Source organism: Eriocheir sinensis, chromosome 69 (genome assembly GCF_024679095.1).
Source record: "Eriocheir sinensis breed Jianghai 21 chromosome 69, ASM2467909v1, whole genome shotgun sequence".
Taxonomy (NCBI): Eukaryota; Metazoa; Arthropoda; class Malacostraca; order Decapoda; family Varunidae; genus Eriocheir; species Eriocheir sinensis.
The window spans coordinates 6968193-6980692 of NC_066577.1; the positions used below are offsets into that span (position 1 = coordinate 6968193).

Consider the following 12500-nt stretch of genomic DNA (forward strand, 5'->3'; position numbering starts at 1 on the left):
TCCCTCCCTTCCTTTCTTCTCCCATCCCTCTCCCTCTCTATCTCTTTCCTTCCCTCTCCCTCCCTTCCTTTCTCTCTCCCTTTCCTTCCCTTCCCCTCCCTTCCCTTCCCTCTCTATCTCTTTCCTTCCCTTCCCCTCCCTTCCCTTCCCTCTCTATCTCTTTCCTTTCCTCTTCCTCCCTTCCTTTCTCTCTCCCTTTCCTTCCTCTCCCCTCCCTCTCCCTTCCTTCCTTTCCTCCCCTCTCCCTCTCCCCCTCTATATCTCTTTCCTTTCCTCTTCCTTCCTTTCTCTCTCCCTTCCTTTCTCTCTCCCTTTCCTTCCTCTCCCTTCCCTTCCCTCTCTATCTCTTTCCTTTCCTCTCCCTCCCTTCCTTTCTCTCTCCCTTTCCTTCCTCTCTCCCTCCCTTCCCTTCCCTCTCTATCTCTTTCCTTCCTCTCCCTTCCCTTCCCTCTCTATCTCTTTCCTTCCCTCCCCCTCCCTTCCTTTCCCTCTTCTCTCCCTTCCTTCCTCTCCACTCTCTCTCCCTCCCTTCCTTTCCTCCCCTCTCCCTCTCCCCCTAGATCTCTTTCCTTCCCTCTCCCTCCCTTCCTTTCTCTCTCCCTTTCCTTCCTCTCCCCTCCCTTCCTTTCTCTCTCCATTTACTTCCTCTCCCTTCCTTTCCTCCCCTCTCCCTCTCCTCCTCTCTATCTCTTTCCTTCCCTCTTCCTCCCTTCCTTTCTCTCTCCCTTTCCTTCCTCTCCCCTCCCTTCCTTTCCCCTCCCTTCCCTTCCCTCTCTATCTCTTTCCTTTCCTCTTCCTCCCTTCCTTTCTCTCTCCCTCTCCTCCCTTTCCTTCCTCTCCCTTCCCTTCCCTCCCTCCCTCCCTGCAGCTGTCCCAAGTTAACCTGAACAACATGCTTTGCCCGGCCATCAGTGACCCGTTCTATGGTCCAAACTATCGCATCGCAGCCATGGTCCACCAGTCCTTGTGCGTGCCCCTGGTGTCCAAGACCTTCTGCTGCGTGGCCAACTTCTTCATCACCAAGTTCCCGCCAACCAAGGTGAGGAGGGAGGGGTCAGGTTAGGTCAGGTTAGGTCAGGTTAGGTCAGGTTAGGTTAGGTCAGGTTAGGTTAAGTTGGGTCTGGTTAAGTTAGGTTAGGTTAGGTTAGGTTAGGTTAGGTTAGGTTAAGTTAGAGAGAGAGAGAGAGAGAAGGTTAAGTTAGGTTAGGTTAGGTCAGGATAAGTTAGGTTAGGTTAAGTTAGAGAGAGAGAGAGAGAGAGAGAGAGAGAGAGAGAGAGAAGAGGTTAGGTTAGGTCAGGATAAGTTAGGTTAGGTTAAGTTAGAGAGAGAGAGAGAGAGAGAGAGAGAGTTAGAGTTAGGTTAGTTAGGTTGGGTCAGGATAAGTTAGGTTAGGTTAGAGGTTAGAGAGAGGTTAGGTCAGGATAAGTTAGGTTAGGTTAAGTTAGAGAGAGAGAGAGAGAGAGAGAGAGAGAGAGAGAGAGAGAGAGAGAGAGAGAGAGAAGGTTAAGTTAGGTTAGGTTAGGTTAGGTCAGGATAAGTTAGGTTAGGTTAAGTTAGAGAGAGAGAGAGAGAGAGAGAGAGAGAGAGAGAGAGAGAGAGAGAGAGAGAGAGAGAAGGTTAAGTTAGGTTAGGTTAGGTTAGGTCAGGATAAGTTAGGCTAGGTTAAGTTAGAGAGAGAGAGAGAAGGTTAAGTTAGGTTAGGATAAGTTATGCCAGGTTAGATTAGATTAGGTTAGGATAAGGATCTCTCTCCACACACACACACACACACACACACACACACACACACACACACACACACACACACACCCTAACCATCCCCTCCCTCCCCCAGATCAAAGACACCCTAGCCGGCGACGTGGCCATGAGTGCGTACGACCAGCGTCACGCACACACCCACACACCCTCACCCACCCCCACCCCCACCCACTGCCCCTGCTGCTGTCGGGGCGGGGGGGGAGGGGGCGACACGGGCGGGGGGCGAGAAGTGGGGGTGGGAGGGGGCGACGAGAGGGGTGGTATAGCCTCACCGAATGGCCTAACGCACCCCACTTTGCACCCCATCCACCCCCCCGCACCCCACAACAGCATCACCCACCGTAGGACGAAATCTGATGCCCATGGGTGGAATGGTAACAGCTGTCATTAGTTTGTTTGTTTGTACGTGTGTGTGCGTGAGAGAGAGAGAGAGAGAGAGAGAGAGAGAGAGGGAGAGAGGGAGAGAGGGAGAGGGGAAGGAAGAAAGGAAGAGAAAGAATTGAGAGAGAGAGATTGTGTGTGTGTGTGGGTGTGTGTGAGAGAGAGAGAGAGAGGGAGAGAGGGAGAGGGGAAGGAAGAAAGGAAGAGAAAGAATTGAGAGAGAGAGATTGTGTGTGTGTGTTGGTGTGTGTGTGTGAGAGAGAGAGAGAGAGAGAGAGAGAGAGAGAGAGAGAGAGAGAATTTAAAGAGAGGAGACTGTGAGATTATAGACGACTATTATTACTATTATTATTATTATTATTATTATTATTATTATTATTAAAATTATATATCGCACAAACACACGCACACACGCACACACACACGCACACACACGCACACACACGCACACATGGACGAAAGTATGAATGGAAAAAAAACAGTATTTTAGTATTTAATTAATGACATAATTACACACACGCACACACACACACACACACACGCACACACACGCACTCTGCTTCTCCTGATCAATCTTGCCTTAACTTCCTCCTGTTGTGTGTGTGTTCGTGTGTTTGTGTGTGTTTGTTTACCTCTGCGTAGAAATTAATGAGTGTTTTTTTCCTTGTTGTTTTTTTTTGTTTAATTTTTAATGGTATTTATTTTTTTATTTATTTCAATTTTTCACTTTTCATTTCATTTCTTTCCTTCTCTCTTCCCTTCCTCTATCAGTGAAGTTTTCAATCTCTATTTCTTCCTCAATTTCTCTTCTTCTGTTTCCTCCTCCTCCTCCTCCTCTTCCTCCTCCTCCTTTTTTTGATTTGCGACCCCGTTGAAATTTAGGTTAAAAGGCGCAATGAGAAATTATATTGTGTTGTTCGGTTCAGCCAAGTCTGGGGTGAGGATTATCGTGCATCGGCAGCCTGGTGTCATATGGTATGTCCGACTACATGGATAATAAATACATATCATGATCTTCGTGAATTAACCGCAGGGATGGTGTTTCTTAAAGACCCCTCACACAAACCATTTCATAATATATATCAAAGCATTTGTGATCAGATTATGTATCATCTATTTTTGGGGGGGTTTATATCATGGCACAAATTTGGCCCGTCGCTGCTACACGGTAAAGCCACAAATTTGGCCCATCGCTGCTACATGGTAAAGCCACAAATTTGGCCCGTCGCTGCTACACGGTAAAGCCACAAATTTGGCCCGTCGCTGCTACACGGTAAAGCCACAAATTTGGCCCGTCGCTGCTACACGGTAAAGCCACAAATTTGGCCCGTCGCTGCTACACAGTTAAGATACATTACCCAAGATGAGTTTTTCACATAAGAATCATAAACAGGACTAATAATTTATCTTTTCTCTGCTTTTAAATATTTTCCTGGTTATACTCAGGAATGATTCACTGGTGCCCGAATTGCTACAGGACCAAGACAGGATAAGATGACAATACTTTTCCTGTACAACTGGTTCACATGTTCTTCCTTCTCCCTGCAAATTATTGACATTGGGAACCGTTTGCTAGGCCTAGGCTATTATGCAGTATCCATGAAATCGGACACATCTTGAGACACCAGGTTGCCAGTGCATGATAATTTAGTTAACCCTCAAATAGTACAGTTTTCAATAGTGGGGTTTCGGTTCTATACGGATTGTTGTGGAAGATATTTTAGGATTTTCAAATTTCCTGATTGTCGGGAAATGAAAAAGTCGTAAAAAATCTTCGAAAATCGACTTGAAACCAAAACTGAGCGAGTGGAAACTGTGCTATTTAAGGGTCGACTGGACTCGCCTCAGACTCTACTGGACCAACTGTGTGTTTAGCTGCCTGTCTGTCTGTCTGTCTGTCCGCCGAGTGACTTAATACCTGCTTGTGATAACTTGGAATCCCGAGTGCCGAAATCAAAGTTCTGATGACGAGATTTTTAGCGAGTTAGTGAGTCTGTTTTTGTTTTGTTTTGGTTTAGCGGAGAAAAGGAAAGTTCCTGTCCGTATAGATGTTTTTCTCTCGTTCATAGTTTTACGAGAGATTGTTCAGTGACGTTCCCTGATATGTTATTGGTAATGTTCTTTCTGTTATGTATAATTTAGCGAAGGGAAGGGAAGTGCGGATATCTTGCTGTTACCAGAGATTGTTCAGTGACGTTCCCTGATATGTTATTGGTAATGTTCTTTCTGTTATGTATAATTTAGCGAAGGGAAGGGAAGTGCGGATATCTTGCTGTTACGAGAGACATTCACAGACCTTTCCTGATATGTAAATAGGCACATCTAACATCACTGTAGCCGATCCAGGATTACGTACATTTCCTAACTAGTGGGATATAGTTATAATTGTATTTCGTAAAGTATCCTTACGACCAAAAACTTACTCAAAAATCATGGGTATCCGTTTTCTTGAGCAGAACATTGAATAAACAAGAAAACAATACGAAAACGCCTCTAACCCCGTCACCAGGTCAGCGTATTCAGAGCGGAGTATTACTGGTTTCCGACGCGTAACTATTGCCAAGAAACATCAGGATCGAAGTCTTTTAACGATAACTGTAAATGAGTTTTGATATCGGAGCTCAGAAGACAGTTTAGGGGTGGGACATCGCTGAGTACAACAATCTGGCATCGTTGAGGGTGCAGCGCGTAGGCCCGACCCAGCCTATACGCCATTTCGCGGGTGTCAGATACCACAAATAGCATAGTTTTATTGCGCAAAGCAGATGATGTAATTTGGCCCGACTTGTGAGCTTTCATAAATATCGATCTGTGTATATTTCATGGTGGCAAAACTTAAATTACTGGTGTCATTTTTGCTGTGATGCGAATTTGTGGTCGTTTTTCACGATTTCACACAAACAGCAACACCATTGGGACCTCAGACGCCACAGAAATGTTACTAGTAGAGTGAATGAATGCTGTTTTTCATGATTTCACTCAAACAACAACACCATTGAGACCTCAGACGCCACAGAAATGTTACTAGTAGAGTGAATGAATGCTGTTTTTCACGATTTCACTCAAACAACAACACCATTGGGATCTCAGACGCCATAGAAATGTTACTAGTAGAGTGAATGGTGGCTGTTTTTCACGATTTCACTCAAACAACAACACCATTGGGACCTCAGACGCCACAGAAATGTTACTAGTAGAGTGAATGAATGCTGTTTTTCATGATTTCACTCAAACAACAACACCATTGGGACCTCAGACGCCACAGAAATGTTACTAGTAGAGTGAATGAATGCTGTTTTTCATGATTTCACTCAAACAACAACACCATTGGGACCTCAGACGCCACAGAAATGTTACTAGTAGAGTGAATGAATGAGTATGAAGATAGCCACATACTTAAGTCTGTGATGTCTCGTGGATCATTAAATAAAAGCAAAATATCGAGATAGGCCATTTGTGTATATTTCATGGTGGCAAAACTTGAATTACTGGTGTCATTTTTGCCGGTCATGCGAATTTGTGGTCGTTTTTCATGATTTCACACAAACAACAACACCATAGAGACCTCAGACGCCATAGAAATGTTACCAATAGAGTGAATGAATGAAGATAGCCACATACTTGACTCTGTGATGTCTCGTGGATCATTAAATAAAAGCAAAATATCGAGATAGGCTACTCCTCACCCCGTTGCCGGCTCTGACTCCCCAAAAAGTCCCTCTGTTAGGTTTGTACCCCCCTTTTGGTGACTGTCAGGTACGCCTCTTGGTAATGTCTTGTCTGTTACGTGTGGTGAAGGGAAGGGAGGTGCGGGCTCTTCTAGGTTTCCCCTCTATTTCCCTCTTATAGTTTTTGTTGTTTCTGTTATGAGGTAAATTATATGGTAATGTTTTCTCGATATATGGTTTGAGAGTGATATTTTTGGGTAATGTTTGTTCTGAGTTTTTGTTTTTTTTATGTGTTTTCCTCTTGTTTTCTGTGTGAGTCTTGATGTAGGTACGCAAGCTCCACACACAGACAGGCTAATGAACCACACTTAACCCTCATCATCATGGTCACTGCGTTAGAGGCGTGTAACTGTGTGTTGTCTTTCGTATATATATTTATTTACAAGTCTCATATAAACACTTTCGTTGAGAGTGATATTTTTGGGTAATGTTTGTTCTGAGTTTTTCTTTTCTTTATGTGTTTTCTTCTTGTTTTCTGTGTAAGTCTTGATGTAGGTACGCAAGCTCCACACACACATAGGCTAAAGAACCACACTTATCCCTCGCCACCATGGTCACTGTTGTCTTTCGTATATCTATTTACTTACAAGTCTTATATAAACACTTTAGTCGAGTAAGCCTTTAAGTTGATAGCCCCCCGTTCACGCAGCACACGACACAGCAGACCGTGGCGTAAATGAGCAGGGAAGGGGCGGGGCTATATCTGATGGGTCCAGACTTGTGCGTGTAAGGACGTCTGTGTGTTACATGAAGTGAAGGCTCAATGTCTCCCACCATTTCACTGCATAACGAACCTTGCTTGTTGTATTAAATTAAGCTGCACATTTGTTTACGAGCAGCCTTCACACAGGGACACCATAGTGGGTTGAGCCAGGTCTGAGGTGTGTTACTGTGTCCCAGCACGTCACACCCTGGGCACTGTGTTACGCTGGCTGTTCTGTGTGCATGTCCGGCCCTCCACGCAACCCAACAGTCACCCAAGTTGTCCGCTTAACCCCCACACACACCATAACAGCGAGGGTTGACCTTACCTCTCGCACATACGAACACACCAAATGTGCCGCCAGTCTGTCGTAATCTAACCTAACGTAAGCGCTGGGATTTCATGAGGTCGGCGATTCTGTTTTGTTTATTTATGCTCTCGCAGTCTCCTCCTCTTGTATGTGTTATTGAGTGTATAGATTATGTATTTATATGTGTGATTATGTATTAGAGTATATTATTATTATTATTATTATTATTGTTAGTGTTAGAGAGAGAGAGTGTGTGTGTGTGTGTGTGTGTGTGTGTGTGTGTGTGGAAATGATAATGACTTTGATAATGAAGGCAATAATGATGATAATTGATGGATAATGAGAACAGTGATAAATTAAGAGATAGAAGGAATTTGATGATAATAGAAATAATGATATAAATAATGAAGAAAATAATGATATAAATAATGAAGAAAATAATGATATAAATAATGAAGAAAATAATGATATAAATAATGAAGAAAATAATGATATAAATAATGAAGAAAATAATGATATAAATAATGAAGAAAATAATGATATAAATAATGAAGAAAATAATGATATAAATAATGAAGAAAATAATGATATAAATAATGAAGAAAATAATGATATAAATAATGAAGAAAATAATGATATAAATAATGAAGAAAATAATGATATAAATAATGAAGAAAATAATGATATAAATAAAAAATAAATGTACATAGTTACTTAGTGAATAGAAGAGGAAGAAGAAGAAGAGGAGGAGGAGGAGGAGGATAAATGAGAGAGATAGAGAGAGAGAAAAAGAAAATGGGAGAATGAGAAATATTGAATAAATGATTGAAATAAAGAAGAAAAAAAGAATAAATTGGAATGGAAGAAGAAGAAGAGGAAGAAGAAGAAGATGATGATAAATGAGGGAGATAGAGAGAGAGAGAAAAAGAAGGAGAAAAAACTAAATAATTAAGGAAATAAAGAAAAAAATTGGAATGGAAGAAGAAGAAGAAGAAGAAGAGGAAGAGGAAGAAGAGGATAAATGAGGGAGATAGAGAGAGAGAGAAAAAGAAGGAGAAAAACTTAATAATTGAGGAAATAAAGAAAAAAATTGGAATGGAAGAAGAAGAAGAAGAGGAGGAAGAAGAAGAGGAAGAGGAAGAAGAGGATAAATGAGGGAGATAGAGAGAGAGAGAAAAAGAAGGAGAAAAACTTAATAATTGAGGAAATAAAGAAAGAAAAAAATTGAAATGGAAGAAGAAGAAGAAGAGGAAGAAGAAGAAGAAGAAGAAGAAGAAGAGGATGACAAATGAGAGAGATAGAGAGAGAGAGAGAAAACAGAAAAAAAAAAATGCATGAAAATAAGCAAAAACATTTAAAATAACTTGGAATGCAAAAAAACACTACGGAAAATCTGAATCTTTAATAACTTAGTGAAAATAATGAATAAAAACAACAGAAAAAAATAACAATAACAATCATCGTTTTGTTATTTCATTTCGCCCACCAGCGGCACATTTTTGGGTGTGTGCGTACAACAACAACAACAACAACAACAACAACATCAAAAAGCCCGGTATTCGCTCCTCCTCCAGTTAAGAATCCAAAGAGGTCACCGAAAGAGAGGTCAATTTCGGGGTTACGAGAGGAGAGGCGTCCCGATACCCTCCTCTTGAAACACGTATAAAAAAACACATAAAAAACGGGTCCAGTACACGAACGAGATCAACCGAGACATGTATGGTTAACCCGGTAGCAGCAGGGATCATGTTTCTTAATGGTACCTCCAAAATCACCCCTCACACAAACCATTTCATAATATATATCAAAGCGTTTGTGATCAGATTATGTATCATCTATTTTGGGGGTTTATATCATGGTACAAATTTGGCCCGTCGCTGCTACACGGTAAAGCCACAAATTTGGCCCGTCGCTGCTACACGGTAAAGCCACAAATTTGGCCCGTCGCTGCTACATGGTAAAGCCACAAATTTGGCCCGTCGCTGCTACACGGTAAAGCCACAAATTTGGCCCGTCGCTGCTACACGGTAAAGCCACAAATTTGGCCCGTCGCTGCTACACGGTAAAGCTTTTGAATCAATCCTTAACCGGAAGATTCAGAAGCACCTTTCCACTTCTGACCTTCTATCTGATCGCCAGTATGGGTTCCGCAAGGGGCGTTCTACTGGCGATCTTCTTGCTCTCTTCAAAAGCCTTCGATAGAGTCTGGCACCAGTCTTTGCTTTCTAAACTGCCCTCTTTCGGACTCTTTCCCTCTCTCTGTTCCTCTATCTCCAGTTTCCTTTCCTCCTGTTTTTCATCAATGATCTTCTTTCCATAACAAACTGTCCTGTCCACTCATACGCCAACGACTCCACTCTGCATTATTTAACCTCTTTCAATAGAAGACCATCACAACAGGAAGTACACGACTCCAGGCTGGAGGCTGCAGAACGCTTAACCTCAGACCTTGCTATCATTTCCGATTGGGGTAGAAGGAACCTTGTGTCCTTCAATGCCTCAAAAACTCAATTTCTCCACCTATCCACTCGACACAATCTTCCAAACACCTATCCCCTATTCTTCGACAACACTCAGCTGTCACCTTCCTCAACACTAAACATCCTCGGTCTATCCTTAACTCAAAATCTCAACTGGAAACTTCATATCTCATCTCTTACTAAATCAGCTTCCTCGAGGCTGGGCGTTCTGTACCGTCTCCGCCAGTTCTTCTCCCCCGCGCAGTTGCTGTCCATATACAGGGGCCTTGTCCGCCCTCGTATGGAGTATGCATCTCACGTGTGGGGGGGCTCCACTCACACAGCTCTTCTGGACAGAGTGGAGGCTAAGGCTCTTCGTCTCATCAGCTCTCCTCCTCCTACTGATAGTCTTCTACCTCTTAAATTCCGCCGCAATGTTGCCTCTCTTTCTATCTTCTATCGATATTTCCACGCTGACTGCTCTTCTGAACTTGCTAACTGCATGCCTCCCCCCCTCCCGCGGACCCGCTGCACTCGACTTTCTACTCATGCTCATCCCTATACTGTCCAAACCCCTTATGCAAGAGTTAACCAGCATCTTCACTCTTTCATCCCTATACTGTCCAAACCCCTTATGCAAGAGTTAACCAGCATCTTCTCTCTTTCATCCCTATACTGTCCAAACCCCTTATGCAAGAGTTAACCAGCATCTTCACTCTTTCATCCCTATACTGTCCAAATCCCTTATGCAAGAGTTAACCAGCATCTTCACTCTTTCATCCCTATACTGTCCAAACCCCTTATGCAAGAGTTAACCAGCATCTTCACTCTTTCATCCCTATACTGTCCAAACCCCTTATGCAAGAGTTAACCAGCATCTTCACTCTTTCATCCCTATACTGTCCAAACCCCTTATGCAAGAGTTAACCAGCATCTTCACTCTTTCATCCCTATACTGTCCAAACCCCTTATGCAAGAGTTAACTAGCATCTTCACTCTTTCATCCCTATACTGTCCAAACCCCTTATGCAAGAGTTAACCAGCATCTTCACTCTTTCATCCCTCACGCTGGTAAACTCTGGAGCAATCTTCCTTCATCTGTATTTCCTCCTGCCTACGACTTGAACTCTTCCAAGAGGAGGGTATCAGGGCACCTCTCCTCCCGAAATTGACCTCTCTATTTTAGGAGCAGCGAGTAGCGGGCTTTTTTTTATAATTGTTTCCTTTTTTTGTGCCCTTGAGCTGCCTCCTTTGTTGTGAAAAAAACAAAAAACAAACCTCCACTTGCTGTGTTTGATGGAGGCAGTGATGGACTTCCCGGATCGTTCCACTCTGCTCCTCATACTGAACATGGCGTGGGAATACAGCACAGCCAGACAGTTCATCCCGTGCCCCCGGTGAAGGCCAGGGATGAGCTGGTTCATCTAGGAAGCCCCTCAGACGGTCCACGGAGGCAGCCCAATACCGTGACCACAGTGAGTTGCAGGAGAGAGAGTCGCAGTGGGTCCTGAATACATAACTCCAACTTCACCTCCATGCTGCAGAAGGAGAGTTTCCCTGTTGATGACATGGCCCAAGTGTGTGTATCTATCCACGAATGTAAGTCTCTGGAGTGTGGTGGCGGCCCTATCATGCGGTCTATCCTGGTGGTGTTATAAGCAATACCATCCGTGGGAGCATATACGCCTGACACACTCCACTGAGCCCCTGCAGAGCCTCCAGTGTGGGCGCCATCAGATGCGTGTTACGGTGACCGGCAGTGACGTCACCTGTGTTGATGTTCAGGTAGGGAGACAGGATCCCTCCCTGGCGGATACCACTGGGTGTCTTAACCCCTTGGATGTGGATTTAATACAAGAAGACATCACCAAGCTATGGGAGTGGAATAAAAAGTGGCTGATAAAGTTTAGGGACCACATGGGAAACACTCCACTATCCACCACAGAGGCAGAGAAAGACCTGGGAGTGTATGTTACCAGGCTACCAGTGAAGGGATATCCAGCACACCAATACCACATGGGAAACACTCCACTATCCACCACAGAGGCAGAGAAAGACCTGGGAGTGTGTGTTACCAGGCTACCAGTGAAGGGATATCCAGCACACCAATACCACATGGGAAACACTCCACTATCCACCACAGAGGCAGAGAAAGACCTGGGAGTGTGTGTTACCAGGCTACCAGTGATGGCGAAATCCGTGCCAATCACAGCGGACGGGTTGCATGGCAGCGAAGTGGACGCCCCCCCCTCCACCGATCTGTCCCAGCAAGTAAATCTTCCACGCGCTGCTCCACCTGTGTTGTTACCAAGAAAAAGAAGAAGGAAATTGAGAGAGAGAGAGACTGTCTTTATACTCCTCCTCCTCCTCCTTAGAATATAAAAAGAAGATTAAGCAGAAAAAATGAAGAAAAACAATGGAAATGAAAACAAGAATTAAGACAAAGGAGATAAAGAAAATTTAAAGAAGAAAAGGAAATACCAGAGAATTTGATAAACGAGGTACATAGAGAAATATAAAAAGATAGAAAGAGAGGAGATAGGAAAGACTTAATAAACAGCATAATTGACATAGAAGGAGAGGAAGAAAGAGAGAGAAAAAAACACATAAAGAAAGAGAAATAAAGAAAATCAGACATAGGGGAAATAAAGAGTAAATATTAATACATGAGGAATAGGGAATAAATGGGATAATTGGGATAATTGGGATAAATGAGGAAGAGGGAAGGAAGGGAGTGAATGGGTTTTAAAGGGAAGTTGAGATAGATGGGAGGAGGAGGAGGAGGAAGAAGAGGGAGGAGGAGGAGGAAGAAGAGGGAGGAGGAGGAAGAAGAGAAGGAGGAGGAAGAAGAATAAGGAAAAGTTGATAAAGAAGGAGAAATAAAGAAAGAAAGTTGAAGGAAAAAATGAGATAAATTAAAAGAAGAAAATAATCAAGAAAATTTAAGATACAAGAAAATTATGAAGAAAAATTAAGATACAAGAAAATTTAATATACAAGAAAATTAAGATAGAAAAATCAAGATACAAGAAAATCAAGATAGAATTAAGATACAAAAAATTAAGATAGAAGAAAATAATGAAGAAAAATTAAGATAAAGAAAATACTGAGGAAAATTTAAGATACAAGAAAATTATGAAGAAAAATTAAGATACAAGAA

General features: G+C 42.9%; 1 protein-coding gene and 1 long non-coding RNA gene across 2 annotated transcripts in view; one reads left to right on the plus strand and one right to left on the minus strand.

The window, feature by feature from the left end:
• LOC126988556 (transmembrane protein 164-like) overlaps window positions 1-3235 on the plus strand; it is a 9642-nt gene extending 6407 nt beyond the window's left edge. The window contains exons 7-8 of the mRNA XM_050846887.1: window positions 869-1039; window positions 1836-3235. Of these exons, the coding sequence (XP_050702844.1) occupies window positions 869-1039; window positions 1836-2150 (486 nt within the window). The 3' untranslated portion in view covers window positions 2151-3235. The remainder of the gene's footprint in view (window positions 1-868; window positions 1040-1835) is intronic.
• Window positions 3236-4250: 1015 nt separating this feature from the next.
• LOC126988557 (uncharacterized) lies at window positions 4251-5855 on the minus strand. Its single transcript, XR_007742241.1, has 3 exons — window positions 5706-5855; window positions 5309-5474; window positions 4251-5225 (listed from the first exon to the last, which is right to left on the minus strand). It is a non-coding gene; the product is annotated as an uncharacterized LOC126988557 (long non-coding RNA).
• Between the last annotated feature and the right edge of the window lie 6645 nt (window positions 5856-12500).